This window comes from Tamandua tetradactyla, chromosome 3, assembly GCF_023851605.1.
Source record: "Tamandua tetradactyla isolate mTamTet1 chromosome 3, mTamTet1.pri, whole genome shotgun sequence".
NCBI lineage: Eukaryota > Metazoa > Chordata > Mammalia > Pilosa > Myrmecophagidae > Tamandua > Tamandua tetradactyla.
This window is the reverse complement of record NC_135329.1, coordinates 140,651,749-140,670,066: the sequence shown is the minus strand read 5'-3', so window position 1 is coordinate 140,670,066 and position 18,318 is coordinate 140,651,749. Positions and strand designations below refer to the sequence as shown.

Sequence of the window (18,318 nt, the reverse complement as noted above, 5' to 3'; positions counted from 1 at the left end):
CCCTAGTGTTTATTAATGAAGGAACTTGAGTCAAGCCAGAACTCACCCCTGACAACAGTGTTTATATTTGCTATTGTAATGGTTATTTTCACTTAGTTCTAGCTTAGTCCCCACCCCCAACATGGTACCATAGTTGTTTATACTTGTTACTGTGACTTTATTTGCTATTGTTACTTTAGCTTAGCTCTACTCCTTTGTATTTTATAAACTGTAGTTGTTTATATTTGTTACTGTTTTGAAAGCAAAAAACTCCTAACTGCTTATACTCTGGGAGACAGGTTTTAGGCCATCTGCTCTCCTTGCTCTGGTAACAATCAGCTCTTTCTCCTTTTGAAATCCTGGTGTCATAGACTGGCTGTTATGCTTTTCAAGAGAAAAAAAAAATGGATTTGACCACTATTAGAGCAGACAGCATACATAGGTATAATTGTTTCTAACTAGTTCCTTGCCTCCCCTTGTTAGCTACAGGAATCTGATGTGACAAAGTTTCCCAGGAAGGGGAGCCAACTGACTGTTCACTGCTTGCTCCCACTCCCCTGGCTGTGAATAAGATTGCTTGGAATTGCTGCCAAAGGATTAGAAAAAGAGAAATATGACATTGTGGATTGAGCAAATGCAGTGGAGCTTCCGATGTGCTATCAGGAAGTTGCATTTCTCCAGGCCATCCTATTTCCATAAACATGTTATAAACTATTGGGCTAGCATCAATAAATATGCCAGCATGTCCCAGTTCTCCCTAATAATGAGGGCAGAGAGAGAGAAAAATGCTTAAGAGATATTTTTTAAATTGTGAAATATAACATAGATACAAAAAAGCAATACATTTCCACGTACATTTTAACAAGTAGTTATAGAACAGATTTTAAATTTGGCATGGGATACAGTTCCAAGATTTTTTTTTAATTTTTTCTTCTAACTATTCTAAGACACTGGAGACCAAAAGAAATGTCAATATAATGATTCAGCAATCATACTCACTGGTTAAATTCTATCTTCTCTGTTATACTCCTCCTTCTTTTTAAAGAACATACATAAAAGCAATAAATTTCAAAGCACATCACAACAATTAGTTGTAGAACAGATTTCAGAGTTTGGTATGGGGTTACCATTTCACAATTTCAGGCTTTTTTACTTCTATTGGAGAATAAAAGAAATACCAAAATAATGATTCAGCAATCATACTCAATTGTTAAACCCTACTGTTTAAGAGAGATTTAAAGGAAATTCGTAATTTTAACAAGCGGTTTTGTGATAGGACAAGAGTGGTGTTCTCTGCTCGATGTGCATAAGGGCCAATCCATAATGCTGGGGTTTCAAAGTCTAGGCTAGGGTCACCATCACAAAAGGAAAAACAAGACTGAGACTAGTCGCATTTCAGTAATTTCAGGTATTAACTCCTGCCTACTCTATAATATTGAGAGAAAAGCATTCGCATAATGATTCAATAATCATAATCATCTGTTAACTCTCAACCTCTCAGCCACGGTTAAATCTTCACACACAACCTTACCCCCACCCAACTTAGAAGAGTTGTCAAAAAATAGCAGCTTTGTGTCACTATCCCCAGGAGAGTCTAAGACACCAAAGTGAGTCAACAGATGTGGCAGGAGGAAGCCAAATGAACAAAGGCAGAGGGCAGTGAAGACATGAGCCCATCCACTGAGGCAAGAGGTAACAGAGGCCTACAGAGGTAAGACAAAGGTATCTTCATTCTCCAGTGTTGCTTTGACACTGTGAACTCTGGAGAGGTCATCTATGGCTCCTGGAACTCACTTTTCCCAGCTAAAAAAAATGAGGCTCCTAATACCTGTCTCTATTTCAATAAGGGAAGATACAATTAGATAAGACATGTTAAAAGTAGTCCAGGCCGGGTGTACAATAGGTGGCTCAGTGGCAGAATTCTGGCCTGCCATGTCAGAGACCCGGGTTCGATTCCGGGAGCCTGCCCATGCCAAAAAAAAAAAAAGTAGTCCAAGCCTCAGAAGAAAGTTTCTGTGTTGTGGTGCAGAGTTCACAGAAGTACCAGGTGCACAGGTACCAGTTATCAAAATCAGGAATATCAGGGGCTGGGGGCCAGAGAGCGTTGGGATGTATTAAGTAAAATAGATGGCGGCCTGCCTGGGGCATTGCTGGGAGAAAGGTTTTTCTGAGAAAGGATTTTCCAGAACAAAATAACTGACCTACAAGGGCTTTCCAAGACAAGCAAACAATGGAATGCACCCAACAGAACTGCAGATAGGCGATACCTGGTCATAAACTAGTTTGGGTCCATTGAGATAGGTCACCAGCACGGGCGAGCACAGCTTACTAATCAATGCATATGTGCTGCTCACTTTGTACGACCCCCCCTTGTAAAATGGAAACGTAACTGTCAATTAATCAGAACATTTCTTCATTTGCTTCCTTGTTTTGCCTATATCAGGTCCCCATTTCCATCCCTCCTAGCCCATAATTCCTTTTCATGTACGGTTTGGGTGCTGCCTGATTCATGAATCCTAAACTGCTCAAATAAAGTCACATAAATAATATCTTGCCTAATATTTTATTTTAACCAAGGGTGGGTGTAGGTTGGGGGCACAGCCAGCAGCAGGGAACCTGAGAGGGTTTCATTTTTGTCCATGCCAGTCTGGTAGTCGTGTTCCATTTGATAGCAAGGCTACCTCTTCCCGGTTCTTCACCATCAGATAAAATATACTCTTTGCTCCTTTTCCAGCTCTATATGTCATGGCTCTAACCCTGCAGCAAAAGCTCTATCCTTGCTTGTGGGTGATACCAAGGCAAAGAAATGTCCAAGAACTCTGATTCCTCTCAAAGGGTGCCAGGAATTTCGAAAATGGGTGTAATTCATCTCCTGAGGAGCTTTTTGTTTCCTCATTCAGCTATTTGCATTGGTTTTGGTTTGACAGTTGGTTCAGGCTTTCCTTGAGTGTGTCCCTTCCCCCACGGACAGGGTGCATTTGCAGTGGGTGAGCCAGGCAGCACCTGCCCTGGATGCCCCCAGTGGCTCACCACTCCTGTGGGCGGCTCAGAGAAGCAATGGATAATGACGCAAAATTCTTTTTAAATTAAGTTTAGCCAGCAAATTCCCCAAAACTCGTTGTCACATCACATTGTAGAGACGTGCTTGGCTCTGAGGCACCTCCCTCTGGGCCCATCTCTGGGGAGCAGGCAGACAAAGGAAGAAGTATGGAAGCCAAAGTAATTCCACGGACCAGATTGACAAGATGGAGAGACTGTAAGGAAACGATACGCACAATTAGCGACCTGGCAAAGTTACAGACATTACCCCATTCTGCCTCCCCGTGATTTCCCTGAATACATGGATGGGGGCTTTGTAGTATAGTTTAGCTTTTTTTATACATCTTGATAGCAATGAAAATAGAGCCACTGAGATTGATTGACAGAACTGAGTAGTGCTCATTTATCCAGCCCGAAGCTTTTGTTAGAGAGCGGAGGTGAAAACGTCTTTAGCACTTAGCTGTTCTGTCTCCGAGATGAGATCCCAGCCATCTTTCTCTCTCTGGTCTGAAAAGTGCTTTGGCTGCAGCGGGAGGAGGTCAGTGGGAGAGACCAAGAGAAGGTCGTACCACATTTTCTTTCGCCTTTAGTTTTTGTTAGTCATGGTTAGTGGCTGAATTTTTAAAAAGATCCAAAGCATGAAGTGGGAGAAGGGAGTTTTTATATTTGCATGTTAATGCCAAACCTGTGTCCCCAGCACTGGGTTAGTTCAAAGCCTGTTGCCAAGAGCCCAGCTTTGAAAGGCTGCAGCATGCAGGGCCACCTGGTTCCTCCTACGGCCCTGCACAAAGCGAGAAAACCCTGATGCTGCCCCTTCTCTCTGGGCTACCTGGGTAAAAGGCACGACAGCTTCTCCAAGTGACAGGCTTCACCCATCAACGCTCCTTTCTCCAAGGCATGTAAGCACAGGGAGCTGTGGGTGCAGGCGATGGGTCAAACTTTGGAGATAGGGGTTATTTTTCCTCTATGCCTTGAAGTATGTTTGATGGTTTGGTTTTTGTTATTATTATTATTTTTATTGCATTAAATGATTTATTTGTGTTCTAGGCTACTCCGGGTTATCCTAGGAGTTAGTGGTAGCTGGGCTGGAAGAAGGATGGTTTTCCATTAGACAGTGGGGTTCAGTTCTTTTATTGCATTCTCATAGAACTAAACTAGAGGTATGGTAGATTTAGATCGTCCGAAAGGAAGAATTCACCATAGGAAAAGCTATTAAACAATGAAACGAGTCTGTTTCAGAAGCATTTAAATGCGATGCTCCTTAGGGGTAGGACAGACAGTTCTGCCTAATAGCATCAAACCCAGGCTGCGACGCTCGCAACGGATCTCGGGGATTTTGTGCGCACCTGGCGTCACCTAGTGTCCAAGTGGCAGAACTGGGCTTGCGTGATTTCATCCCGGCAAAAATGGAGCACAAGTCCGGGAGCAAGGAGGGACTGCTGGCGGGGGTGGGGGGTGGGGGGTGCAGGCGGAGGATAGACACTGGGAGGGGGCGACTTCAGGAAGCGGCGGGTCCGACACCCGAAGCCACAGTGACCTGCACGCAGAGCACAACGACTGGGAGAAGGAGCAGATTATGTTGAGGATTTCCGTCCTGGAGTATTAGAACAAGGAGACCAAGTTCATGCGGTGTAAAGAGGTTGGATTTGGGGGTTAAAGATGAGAGTTTAACTCTGGGGTTAGCCACTGACTTGGCGGTGAGACCCTGGATGAAGCATTTGACCTTTCTGAGGTTCCTCTCCTTCAAATGGCCACAGGGATAAGTGTTTTCTCAGGGTTGTAGTGAGAACCTTCTGAGCATGAGTCAGCATATGCCAAGTGCCGCAGCCTCTCCGTCTCACAGTTTGCTTAACTCTCACCTGTCCTGCACCTCAAATTTGAAACAACCTCTCACTTCCAAGTCACCTGAAGCAGGAGCTACCGGAGGTCCGTTCACAAATGTGTCATTTCCATCTATAAAATATACTGTAGTGGATTTTTCCTGTGTTGAGTCAAAAAATAAATCTCTGTCAAACTTTTCCCTAAAATAGCTCACGCCACCATTCTCACCTTAGATGTGGCCATTTGCTGGTTGACAGTTGTGAGAAGTGGCTGAGTCTTGGCCTCAGAGCCTGAGCTGCCTGTCCCGTTAAGGGAGGAATGGGCTGCCCTGGAGTGGCTGGACAGAACCACCGGACTGTGACAACTTACTGATTTAGAGTCTCTGTCTCCACTCGAAATGATGAATAGATTTTTTTTTAGTGATCCATTACACCTTAATACCAAACAGAGCTCAGATCTTTTTAGATACTGTTCTAGTTTGCTAGCTGCCAGAATGCAACACACCAGAGATGAATTGGCTTTTAATAAAAGGGGGTTTATTTCATTAGTTCTTCAGAGGAAAGGCAGCCAACTTTCAACTGAGATTCTTTCTTATGTGGGAAGGCACAGGGTGATCTCTGCTGGCCTTCTCCCAGGCCTCTGGGTTCCAGTAACTTTTCACAGGGTGATTCCTTCCTGCATCTCCAAAGGCCTGGGCTGAGCTGCAAGTGCTGAGATGTGGTACACTGAGCTGCTTGGGCTGTGCTGTGTTGTGCTCTCTCATTTAAGCACCAGCCAATTAAATCAAACATCATTCACTGCAGCAGGCACGCCTTCTAGCTGACCACAGATGTAATGCGCAACAGATGAGGTTCACGTAACATTGGCTCATGTCCACAGTAATAGATATAGGCACCTTCACCTGGCCAAGCTGACAACTGAATCTAACTACCACAGATACTAATTTTCTTTTATCTTTCCTATCACAGAAAAGTTTGAGTGAATTAGAAAATACTCTTCTGCCTAGGTCGTATAGATATATTGGAAATGATTTTATAGACCAGCTTTCTACAGTAGCCTTCACTACTAAGAAGGAAGAATAAATTAGAACATATGAATAGGTCATTTTGAAAAATTACCTTGTGGGCTGGGCAGGAGGAATGATGACGCCCACGGGTATCTGTTGAACCAGGATTAATTCCTACATGTGTGTGGTAGTTAGGTTCAGGTGTCAACTTGGCCAGGTGAAGGTGCCTAGTTATGTTGCTTGGACATGAGCCAATGGCATGTGAACCTCATCTGTTGCTCATTACATCTGCGGTCAGCTAGGAGGCGTGCCTGCTGCAGTGAATGATGTTTGACTTAATTGGCTGGTGCTTAAAGGAGAGAGGTCGGCATAGTACAGCCCAAGCAGCTCAGCATACCTCATCTCAGCACTTGCAGCTCAGCCCAGGCCTTTGGAGATGCAGAAAGGAATCAAACCGGGAAAGTTGTTGGAACCCAGAGGCCTGGAGAGAAGGCCAGCAGAGATCACCCTGTGCCTTCCCACATAAGAACGAACCTCAAATGAAAGTTAGCTGCCTTTCCTCTGAAGAACTAATGAAATAAATCCCCTTTTATTAAAAGCCAATCCATCTCTGGTGTGTTGCATTCTGGCAGCTAGCAAACTAGAACAATGTGTGACCATTAGGCTGTCACTTGCTGAACGTCTCCCATATTTCCTGTTTTCTCTTCTATAAAATGAGGCATAGTAATAGTACCTACCTTGCATGGTTGTTGAGAGGATTATGCCACTGATGCATGTAGCACACCTTCATGTGAAAGTACGGGACCCATGTTAGATTCCTTGTCCATGCACCAAAAAAACAGAAAAGACAATAAATCGTATATCATTCTACTAATATTCATTTACATTTTTTAGCTTTAACTTATTTTGGGCTCATACTATACATTTTGCAAGATTCTTGGCAATTTACAGAAGCATAGGTGGTTGTGCTGGTTTGAAAGGAAGTATGCCTCCTAAGAAAAACCATGTTTTAATATAAATCCCATTTTATAGAGGTAGAATAATTCCTGTTCAATACTGTGTGTTTGAAACTGTGATTGGATCATCTCCCTGGATGATGTGATTTAGTCAAGAGTGGTTGTTAAACTGGATTAAGGGATGACATGTCTCCACCCATTTAAGTGGGTCTTGATTAGTTTCTGAAGTCCTATAAAAGAGGAAACATTTTGGAGAATGAGAGATTCAGAGAGAGCAACACTACGAAGCAGAGATTCTATCAGTCAGTGACCTTTGGAGATGAAGAAGGAGGACACCTCCTGGGGAGCTTCATGAAACCAGAAGCCAGGAAAGAAAGCTAGAAGATGACGCTGTATTCACCATGTGCCCTTCCAACCAAGAGAGAAGCCCTGACTGTGTTCACCATGTGCCTTTCCAGATGAGAGAGAAACCCTGAACTTCATCGGCCTTCTTGAACCAAGGTATCTTTCCCTAGATGCCTTAGATTGGACATTTCTATAGACTTGTTGTAATTGGGACATTTTCTTGGCCTTTGAACTGTAAACTAGCAACTCATTAAATTCCCCTTTAAAAAAGCCATTCCATTCTTGGTATATTGTATTCTGGCAGCTAGCAAACTAGAACAGTGGTCTTACTTCATTTCTTGCTGAAATGAAAGCACTGTTGCTACTTTAACCATCTAAGGATGGGATGCAGTCCTGTGATGGGGTTTTCTGTCAGCTGCTTTGGAAACAGGAGGTGCTCAGGAAATGCTTGCTAGCTGACTTGGAGCCAAGTAAATACTAAATATTGGGAAATGTTACCAGTTCTTCCAAGTGTAAGTATCTATCCCCTCAGGAAGCCTCTCTCCGGCACCCTGCTTCGGGGAGCTGGGGAGCATCCCAGGTGGAGCCCTACTTGATCTGCTTCCAGTTTGGGTTTAAATGGAGACATTTATAGCCAAGAGCCACAAGTCAGGTCCTTCCATCTCCCTCTGTAATGTCTCTCTTACCATCCCCAGGCTGCTTCAACACCTACGGAAAAACCAGGACCTCCTAATGATACCACCCTTTTCTGTTCCTCAGCACCCCTGTCGCAATGTTAGCGTCCTATGTGATCACTCCAGTTCACAACTTGACCACAGTATTTCTTGTGGCTTCCGCTGCATTTCATTACAATGTACTAGAAAAGTGGAAAGGGGAAATGCTGCTCTGTCACTACATGGGAGAAAAACAGTGCTTTCAGCAAGTTTATGGTAGCACCAAAGCAATCAAAATCAGACCCAAATTCACCAAAGATTTGTATGAGAACATATTCTTACACCAATATGATTGTGTTAATTGTTCTTTATAATGTTAGTCTTCATTGTTCAAAACTCTACATTGAAGAGCAAATGAATATCTACTTCACTGATAAAAGGCAGAACTTCTCATTGCTCTAGTATGGATGTTCTAGACATATATAATCACAGAGAAGGAGTGTCCTAACAGCATTTGTGGCTAATCGTTGCTTCTAGGATGTGGTGTTCAAGGTAGAGGCTGATGGTCTTGACCACCAGTCCTTAGCTTTAAGTTGCTGGGTAAATTGCTTGTTGTATCTGGGCGCTATACTTTGCCATAAGCACCCTGCAGGTTTGTCGTTAAAGGATTACATGAGAAAATCATATTGCAAGGTTCCTGGCATGCAACAGTTGCTCAATATGTGATCAAGATCATAGTCATTATCTTACTTCTGCAGCTTTTGAGGGGTGGTAATGTTGGGGCTCTAGGTTCCCTAGTCTGGTCATTCTCTCAGGTCAACCTTCCTTTTGTATAACAGAACTTTCTCTGTCACAAAAGGACAAGCCCATTTCTTCTCATCTATCTTGTTCTTTTGTGAATCTGACAGAAAATTTTGTTCAGATCTCCCTACCTCTCAGGACCTCCAAACCCTTTTCTTTGAAATTAGGACATAGGTTCTGAAGGGCTTTCAAACTCGACCACTCTTGGTACTAACTCCGTTTTGGTAATTGAAGGTATTGTTAGGCTGTTCCCCCATCTTTGAGCCTTGTCTTCTGTAGTTATAGCAAGTCAGGTGGCACTCTCTATAGAGTTCAATCTGAGAAAATGGGGGCCAATGGGTATTTTGTGCTGTTGTTTTTTCCCACAGGTTTCAATTCTACCTTTCATCATTCTGGATGCAGTGCTGAGGATTCATTTCGTGGGTTGTCTTTTCACTTTGGTGATAATGTCCTTTGATGCACAAAGGGTTTTAATTTCAATGAAACTCAAATGATCTGTTCCCTGTGTTTTATACAAATGATAGCTAACTCAAGTTTATCTTGATGTCATTACCTCTACTTTGAGCATCCCTCTCCTTTCTCTTTGGGAGAAGATAAGGCAAGAGTTCAAGACTTGAAAAAATAGCATTTCAGACCTTGAGAGAAGGGACATGAGAGACATTTGGCTTGTGGCTTCCTCAGGATTTAGAGACTACAAATTCTTGGCTTTACTGGTAAGTCTATATCTAAGGAAAGGAACCCTCCACCCCTACCCTGCTCCACCCCCAAACACACACACACACACACACACTAGATTGTAGAATCTTAGGTTTGGAGAGTCCTCAAATGTCAACTAAGTCATCAACAGCCCCATATTTATTTATTTATTTATTTATTTATTTATTTATTTATTTATTTGCTTGGGCAGGCACCGGGAATCAAATCCGGGTCTCCGGCATGGCAGGCGAGAATTCTGCCTACCCAGCCACTGTGGCCTGCCCAGCCCCATATTTCTTGAATCTCTTCTGCAGCATCCCTACCCTGTGGGCTGCTTCCTGCCTCCTCCCTCCCCGCTGTTCACCCACTGGCTGTGGCTGGCCTGCAGTCAGGCAGTTACTGCTTGGTTTAAAGCGCCTCCTACTATGTGGCTGAACTTTGATTCTATGGAATTTCCACCCATGGGCCCTGACAGGAATGAGTTTAATTCCTGTTTTACAGGGAGGCCCTTTCATGTGGGCTGCCTGGTCTCCCGTCAAGCTCTTTTTCCATGTAAACAGTCCCAGTTTCTACAGTTCTGCTTCAGATAACCTCGATCTCCTGGTCATCTCTGTGGCTTTCTGAGAATAGGGTTCCACACAGTGAAGGCAAAATTTTACAAGTGCTCTGAGAAGGTGAGGGTAGAGAGGGCCATCACCTCCCTTATTTTATATGATGCAATTAAAATGTTAAAAGAAGATCATTTATTTTTTCCCTCTTGGGGTATGAGCAGTTACAGCACACCACTGACTCACTTTGAGCCTGACTGTGGAATAAAATGCCTCAATCCTTTTCACAATGAATCCCATGCTCAGGCAAATTATTCATCTCTCCATGAGTTCATTTCCCCATCTCTAAAATACAAAAAATAAAAAATAAATGAAAAATAAAATACCTATCTTACTCAGATGTGGTTGGAGTTAAATGAAATCATCCACGAAATGTACAGTTAAATACATAAGAACCTACAATGCACTAGGTGTTAAATAATCATTAATATTGCCTTTTTAAAATTATACCTGTATAAAGCCAGGTGCTGGTCCATAACCCAGGCACCTCCTTTCATTGGGTGGCATCATACTCAAGTTACAATTGCCTTATCTAAGAAGAAAAATAGATTCAGACGGTTGGGAGTAAATATTTTACCTAGGCATAGGACTGGATGGTTTTTACCTAGGCATTATTGCTGTGTATCCACAGCAGAGTTCTTTTCATCTCCAATTTCTCAAAAAGAACTGAAATGGAGCTAGTCAGGAATGATGCTGGTTGTACAATGTGCCGGAATGCTATATTGCCCTTGCTGATCTATTTCAGCCTGCCATGTTATTTCCAGAGAGGAATTAGGCAAGATCCTTGACACGGCTCTTTCTTGGGTAAGTGCTGTGTAGAAAAAGAACTTGGAAACTCTGCTGAACCAGAATCTGCATTAAAATCCTGGCTACTTTAGTGCCTCATATACTAGATTGGAAATTACTCATATTTTCTTTTGAGAAATGAATCACAGAGTTGAGGAAGAATGTCAGCATTATGAATATAAACAGAATTGTCTTATGGTTCACAAGCAAAAATCATGAAACTGTTGGCCATCATCTTCCTTATATTTAAATGGCCTAGATTAAGTTGTTGTTTTAGTTTGCTAGCAGCCAGAATGCACTCTACCAGAAATGGAATGACTTTTAAAAACGGGAATTTAATAAGTTGCAAGTTAACAGTTTTTAGGCCATGGAAATGTCCCAATTAAAGCCAATCTATAGAAATGTCCAATCTCAGGCATCCAGGGAAAGATACCTTGGTTCAAGAAGGCCGATGAAGTCCCTCAAGTGGAGAGGCACATGGCAAACATGGTCAAGTTTCTCTTTTGGCTGGAAGGGCATATGGCGAACACAGTCTCATCTGCTTAGCTTCCTCTCCAGCTCCCTGGGAGGTGTTTTCCTTTTTCATCTCCTAAAGTTGCTGACTGGTGGACTCTGCTTTGTGGTGCTGTGGCATTCTCTGCTCTCTCAGAATCTCATGGCTTTCTCTCTTGTCATTCTCTGCTTCTGTCTTTCCTGTTGCATTTCACTATAAGCTGTGAGGAGAAAACCAGGCTGCACTTTACACATTTAATTTAGAAATCTCTTCTGCTAAATATCCAAGTTCATGACTTTTAAAATCTGCTTTCCAGCCAAAGTCACTAGTTAATTTTGCCAGATTATCTGCATTTTAAAACAAGACTCACCTTTCTTCCGGTCTATAATAACACGTACTCGTTTCTCTCTAAAGCTTTATCAGAAGTGTCTTTAGAGTTCAAATTTCTACCAACATTCTCTTCAAAGCACTTTAGGCCTTCTTTATCAAGTTTCTCACAGCTCCTCCAAAATCTTCCTCTTATCCATTTAAAAAGCCATTCCAGCATGTTTGGTATTTGCAAACCGCAGCAGCACCCCACTCCCGGTACCAAAACCTGCTCTTGTTTCTTCTCTTTGCAAAGTTGATTTCTTTGGGCATTTTCTAACCTGGACCTTGGTTAAATTTGCCATGTAAACATGAGGAGCCAAATTTCTTTGTGCTAAATATTAACCTCTCAATGATTTTGGCTGGCCCTGCTATTCCAAGGAAATCTATATCCAGATTTGCCTAGAAATCTAAATTTTTTTACTGCTTTGAAGATAATTATACATATTTCTGACTTTTCAGTAACAGTAAATAGAACTTAAAAGTAATTTTATGTACAATTTGGGAAGAACATTTACATCTGCACAAATAATACATGAAGGACAAACAAATGCAGACTCACTGGTATTTTTTTTCTCTCTGTCTCTACCTCTCTTGCTCTCTCTCTAACATACACATAGACTGGCAAGACTATTTTTCTTAAGACTTAGGTAGAGTGTGTTTGATCAGGGTGGAAAGAATATAACCTTATATTTCAAATCAAGCTCCTATTTACAATGGCGTGATATTGGGGCTAATGATAACATATTTATTGGTTTTTATTCTGTAAATATTTATAAATTTAAAGACTAAAGGAAATAATGAAAGCCACCTGTTATAAACTACCCTGAAATAAGTGCTGAAGCAAATCTTGCCAGGTGATTGTGTGAGTTTTTGTGTGTATGTGTGTGTGTGTGATGTTTTGTAAAAAGGATATATTAATATATATATATAAACACGAATATACACATTAAATAACAATATATTTACTAATTTTTCCTTATTTTTTTTTGCATTCCAACATATGAATGTATCACAGTTTGTTCAATTAAAAGTTGAACAATTGAAAAGTTATTTATATTATTCTCAACTTAGTTACTGACTTCTTGACATTTTGGTTAAAGGTGATGTGTACAGCTGCCAAGTTGACAAGGGGTGGACTGTCATGGTCAGGTTCATGTGTCAACTTGACCAGGAGGTGGTGCCCATTTGTCTCGTTGGGCAAGTGCTGGCCTGTCTGTTGCTATGAGGACACTTCATAGAATCAAATCATGATCACATCAGCTGCATCCACAGCTGATTGTATTTGTAATCAGCCTAGGGGAGTGTCTTCTGCAATGAGTGATATTTAATCTAATCACTGGAAGGCTTTTAAGGAGGATTCAAAAGAGAGAGCCTTCTTTTCTGATTTGGCCAGCAAGCTTCTCCTGCGGAATTTGTCCAGACTCTCCATTGGAGTCGTCAGCTTCACAGTCTGCCCTACGGATTTTGGACTCTATGTTCCCACGGTTACATGAGACACTTTTATAAATTTTATATCTATGGATATTTCCTGCTGATTCTGTTTCTCTAAAGAACCCTAGCTAATACACACAATAATCCAAACTTTTCTTTCTCTAGATGAACTATGAAATAATAAACTTCAGATTCAGATGGACTTAATTTGGTTAGCTATTTAAAATCTATTTGAGATTTCTGGTAATATAAAAATGTGAATTCTTCTTATTTATTTTCCAAATAATCAGTTCTTGGTAATTCATGCAATATTTAGTGCTGGTTAATTTCTTTTTTGGAAGAATGTGGGAAAAAATTTAATTCACTTTTGGAAAGAAGAGAAGTCAATTCTATTCAGGGCTCATTATGTGCCAATCACTGGGTTGGATACTTTCATTTCACAATTCTTCTTGAGGTTGCTAATTTTTTTTTTTTTGCATTTGTCTTTGGTTGAAGAAATAAAATGTCCAGAAGTAACTAAGTTGACAATAACATAAATAACTTTTCAATTGTTCAATTTTCAATTGACTGAACAGATTGTGATGCATTCATACGTTGGAATGCAAAAAAAAACGAAGAAAAATTAGTAAGCATATTATTATTTAATGTGTATATACATGTTTATATATATTAATATATCCTTTTTTAGAAGATGTCACACACACACACACACATACACACAAAAACTCACACAATCACCTGGCAAGATTTGCTTCAGCACTTATTTCAGGGTAGTTTATGACAGGTGACTTTCATTATTTTCTTTATTCTTTAAATTTCTAAATATTCACAGAATAAAAACCAATAAATATGTTATCATTAGCCCCAATATCATGCCATTATAAATATTAGAGCTTGATTTGAAATATAAGGTTATGTTCTTTCCACCATGATCAAAGACACTCTACCTAAGTCTTAAGAAAAAAAATTTTTTTTTTTTGCATGGGCAGGCACTGGGAATCAAACCTGGATCTCTGGCATGGCAGGTGAGAACTCTGCCACTGAGCCACCATTGCCTACCCAAGAAAAATAGTCTTGCTAGTCTATGTGTATGTTAGAGAGAGAGAGAGAGAGAGAGAGAGAGAAATACCAGTGAGCCTGCATTTGTTTGTCCTTCACTCATTATTTGTGTAGATGTAAATGTTTTTCCCAAATTGCACATACAATTGTTTTTAAGTTCTATCTGCTTTTACTGCAAAGTCAGAAATATGTATAATTATCTTCAAAGCAGTTAAAAATTTAGACCTCTAGGCAAATCTGGGTATAGATTTCCTTGGAATAGCAGGGCCAGTCAAAATTATTGTGAGGTTAATATTTAGCACAAAGAAATTTGGCTCCTCATGTTTACATGGCAAATTTAACCAAGGTCCAGGTTAGAAAATGCCCAATGAAATCAACATTGCAAAGAGAAGAAACTAGAACAGTTGTCATGAATAATTTCTAACTATCAAAAACTTTTCCATTTTGAGAATGTTGAGCTATCTTCTCCTGATAGTACTGTGAAGTCTCATGTTTTTGAGGACTTTTAGTGATTAGAAGTATGGAGAAGAGCCAAAGTTGGTCATTTTTCTTAGTGTTTCCTGGAAATTCTCCTCATTAAATGTTGTGCTAGGTTACCTACAAACGCACAGAGTTTGGGGAGAGATTTGAAACGGAAAAGAGTCTATTGAGCCTTGATTGCTTAAGCATGTCTTGCCTGCGGGCAGGAGAATGACACTCAGTTACTCCTGATGTGTTCTGCTCTGCCACCACTGGGCCCAGGAACCCTCACAGTATCTCTCTCTGGACCAGCAGTTCACAGGAAATCACTATGGCAACAGTGATCAGACCCTGAGGGGAGGCTGACAGCACAGCCAGAGCCAGGGAGCCCTTGTGGAAATTCTCAAATGCTTAAGATTATGAGAACTTAATTGAACTGACACATTGAGAGCACAACTAATGGGGTAGGGAAGATTGATTTGAAGTGAGAGATCAAAGTATCATGATTTTTGACCCCAGGGCCCTTAACAGTCTGAGAGTGAGACCAGTATTAACTAAACCAACCCCACAAATCTACAAATACAAAGTATGATGAGTGTCCTGAAGTAAATCATACGGTAGAGTGAGAGTGTAAGACAGGATGCAAAGGTGGTAGTCAAGATTTGGAATTGCGTGGGCTTCCCTGAGGAAGCGGGTGTGATCTGGAGGATGGCAAAATGGAAAATCAGGTAAAATGGAGAATCTCCTCGGGAAGAGCATGGATGAAGTTCTGAGGTGACAGTGAGGAGAACAGTGGCCTAAAATGAGGCTAATAAGGAGCACCAGGGTAATAGGACTTATTATTATACCTTTTAGTCCTTAGCAAAAGTGCAATGGGAAGACATTGAAAGGCTGAGGAAAGTGGTGGTGGGGAGAGGAGTAGAATGATAAGATTTTATTTTATTATTTTAAAAAAATATTTATTTATTTTTTTAAATACAAAAAAACCCACCAAATAACGCAAACATCCCCATTTTGATCATTCCGTGCTATAGATATAATCAGTAATTCACAATATCATCACATAGTTGCATATTCAGAATGATAAGATTTTAAATTTGGAAAATACTGACTGCAGTGAGGAGAAATCTTGAAGGTGCGAAAAGAATGAATGTGCTCTAGTTGAGACCAGGATGACGGCAGTTTGATGGGTGATTGCAATGGAGATGAAAATAAGTTGATGGAGTCAATTTTTTAAGAGATAAAATTTATTGTAGTTGGTGCTAGGCAGGGGAAGGTATAGACAGGGGTGAGGGTTGAGGAGAGTAGATAAAACTCAAGATTCAGATATATTGTGTATATCCAGGAAGAGTTATAAAGGACACAATTTAAAAAAAATTTAATGTATTTTGTATTATCAAACCAAAACAACATACAAACATGAACATTCTTAACATACATTCCATGTGTGGTGTACAGTCAACGGCTCACAGTATCATCACACAGTAGTATATACATCACCATGATCATTTTTTAAGAATATTTGCATCCCTCCAGAAAAAGAAATAAAAAGAAAAAAGAAAAAATTCACACATACCATACCCTTTACCCTTCCCTCTCATTGACCTCTAGTATTTCCTTCTATTCAATAGATTTTAACCTTTGTTCCCCCTATTTTTTTTCTATACCCCTTACCACCCCCTTTCATTGTTCACTAGTATTTCAATCTACTCATACAATTAGGTTTTTAAGAAAGGTCTGGAAAATTCTCCTGTTGCTGCCAAACTAAGTGAAGAAGGATCCTCTGTGCATTATGGTACAAGACAAAACTTCAGTTCATCTCAGCATCTCCAAGGCACACAGAGTACTGGCTTTAGCCTTTGGATTAGTATTAAGCTCAGTGAAGGAAGGTGTCATATCCATCTTTGTTCCTTATTGTAGGCAAGTATTTAGCAGAATGCCCAGCATATGACATGTCCCTCAAAATATTGATAAAAATTCACCAGTTATTCTCTGATGAGCACAGAGTATGAGATGTGATGGCGAGGTAGAGAGGAATCTAGAAACTCACGCCTTTAGAATCTGGGGGCAGAGACCTTCCAAAGTTCCTCCCTGCCTCACAGGTCTGCTGACACACCTTTATAGCCCAAACTTCTCACCTTAACATCTAGTTTAAAAAGCTTTTGAAGTCACTTAGATGAATATATTTGGCTGTATTTTGAGGGGACACCATTTTGGGGGGTATTTGTTTAAGGAGGGAATTTTTGTTTGGATGAAATAGGGAGTTTCTTTGCAAAATGAGCAAAGACTTCAGGTCTAGGTGAAACAAAGTAACACAAATTGGGAGATCCAATAATATGACTAGCATGATTGGAAGTTTAGCAAAGAAGATTCTTGGTAGATCGTAAGTCTTGGCAGCCCTCAGAGGCCTGAAAAGTCAAGGAGCAGTTGATCACACATTTTTAAAGCAGTCAAATGAAGAAAAGATGTAGGAACTCAAGGTCAGTTCAATGCTGATGAACTTCAACTCCACAGACAGGTTGAGTGAGGGTCTCCAAACTATAGGTGGCTAATTGCAACCAGGAAAAATCAGAGCTCTACAGGTGAACTGTCTCTGGGGAAAAGGCCAAGATGGTAGAATGACCTCACAAGTAGATAATGACCAAGTAGGTAGTGACAACAGTTAGCTAACATTGCTGGAGAATTTTTCTATCTTGTTGCTGTGTTTTTCTTCATTTTGATGCAAAGAAAGAAAGAAAGAAACTAGGTTGCTACTCTATTATTCCCCTCTTTCCACCAGCCTTTGACAGGCTGTTCAACCTCTATAGCATCCTATAGTTTAGAAAGGCTTGTCTTGGCAATCCCTACCTTTACTTTTATATATCCACTTTTTCTTTCAGTCTTCTTTTTCCATCTCTCTTTGTCTTCCCTCCTATTTAAAATCCCACATAATGTTTTTCTGCTGCCCCCTTATTGTCTCACAAAGCCTCATGTCCCACCCTTTTCCTGTTCCCATCAGAGCTTACCAGAATTGAATTGCAGTCCTTTAGGGTCTTTTTCTCAGTATGATAACCTAATATGTCTAATTCATTTGTGAATGTATTCTATTTAATTTCTTGTTATTTTGAGAAAGGACCGATATTTAACATTTAAAGAAGAGAGTCTAATTGGGGACTATGGGCATGCGGTATGCCCATGGTGGAGATGCATTTGGATGGGAAAGTCTTCCGATTCCCCTTACATTCCAAGCAGACAAGGCTTAAATATTCAGCAGTCTTGCCTGTGTTGTGTGCTTCCACTGCTCTCCTATTCAAAGAAGTCTTGAGAAGGGACCCTGAGACATCACCACTGATGGAAGGACCCCTTCAGTTATCAAAAGAAGCATGATTCTCTAAATGAGTCCTGGTTGGATTAGGTGAGCAATGAGATTGAAAAGGAGATGTGTTCTTGAAATCACTCAGTTTCATAGCCTGGAGTAGGCAGTTGTGGTCAGTTGAGTCACACTGCCTTGGGGTTAGCCAGTTCAACTTTCTGTTTCAACAGTAAAAAGTCTTGCAACACGGCTGGCATGTGAGACAGAGGTATCCAGAAAGTCTTGGCATCTTTTCCAGCAGCATAATGGGTCTTAGGGAATAGACTGGTTAAAGCATGGTCCATGCACTCTACCACCAGGGAGAGGTCCATATTCACAAAGGATGTAGTACCTTTCAATTTGTTTAGACCTGTCAAAAGAGACAAAAGCACAGCATTTACTTTTTGGAAGACTAAGTAAAAGAGTCTGAAGATACGGTGAGAAGAGGAGGATGTACATGAAAGATTTTATTTTGGATTTGCCATT

The 18,318-nt window shown here is 40.7% G+C and overlaps 1 protein-coding gene across 3 annotated transcripts in view; it reads right to left on the bottom strand.

The window, feature by feature from the left end:
- Window positions 1–2,551: 2,551 nt before the first annotated feature.
- Window positions 2,552–18,318, bottom strand: part of DHRS9 (dehydrogenase/reductase 9) — a 40,445-nt gene continuing 24,678 nt past the window's right edge. The window contains exons 5-7 of one of the 3 annotated variants that reach the window (XR_013172836.1): window positions 17,349–18,202; window positions 6,583–6,663; window positions 2,552–3,233 (exon numbers count right to left, since the gene is read on the bottom strand). Coding sequence is in view for 2 of the 3 variants with exons in the window: in XM_077154077.1 (XP_077010192.1) it covers window positions 17,979–18,202 (224 nt within the window). In the remaining variant the exon portion in view is untranslated. Of the gene's footprint in view, window positions 3,234–6,582; window positions 6,664–15,705; window positions 18,203–18,318 lie in introns of those variants that run through there. The other 2 variants (XM_077154077.1, XM_077154076.1) reach the window with 2 other exon arrangements.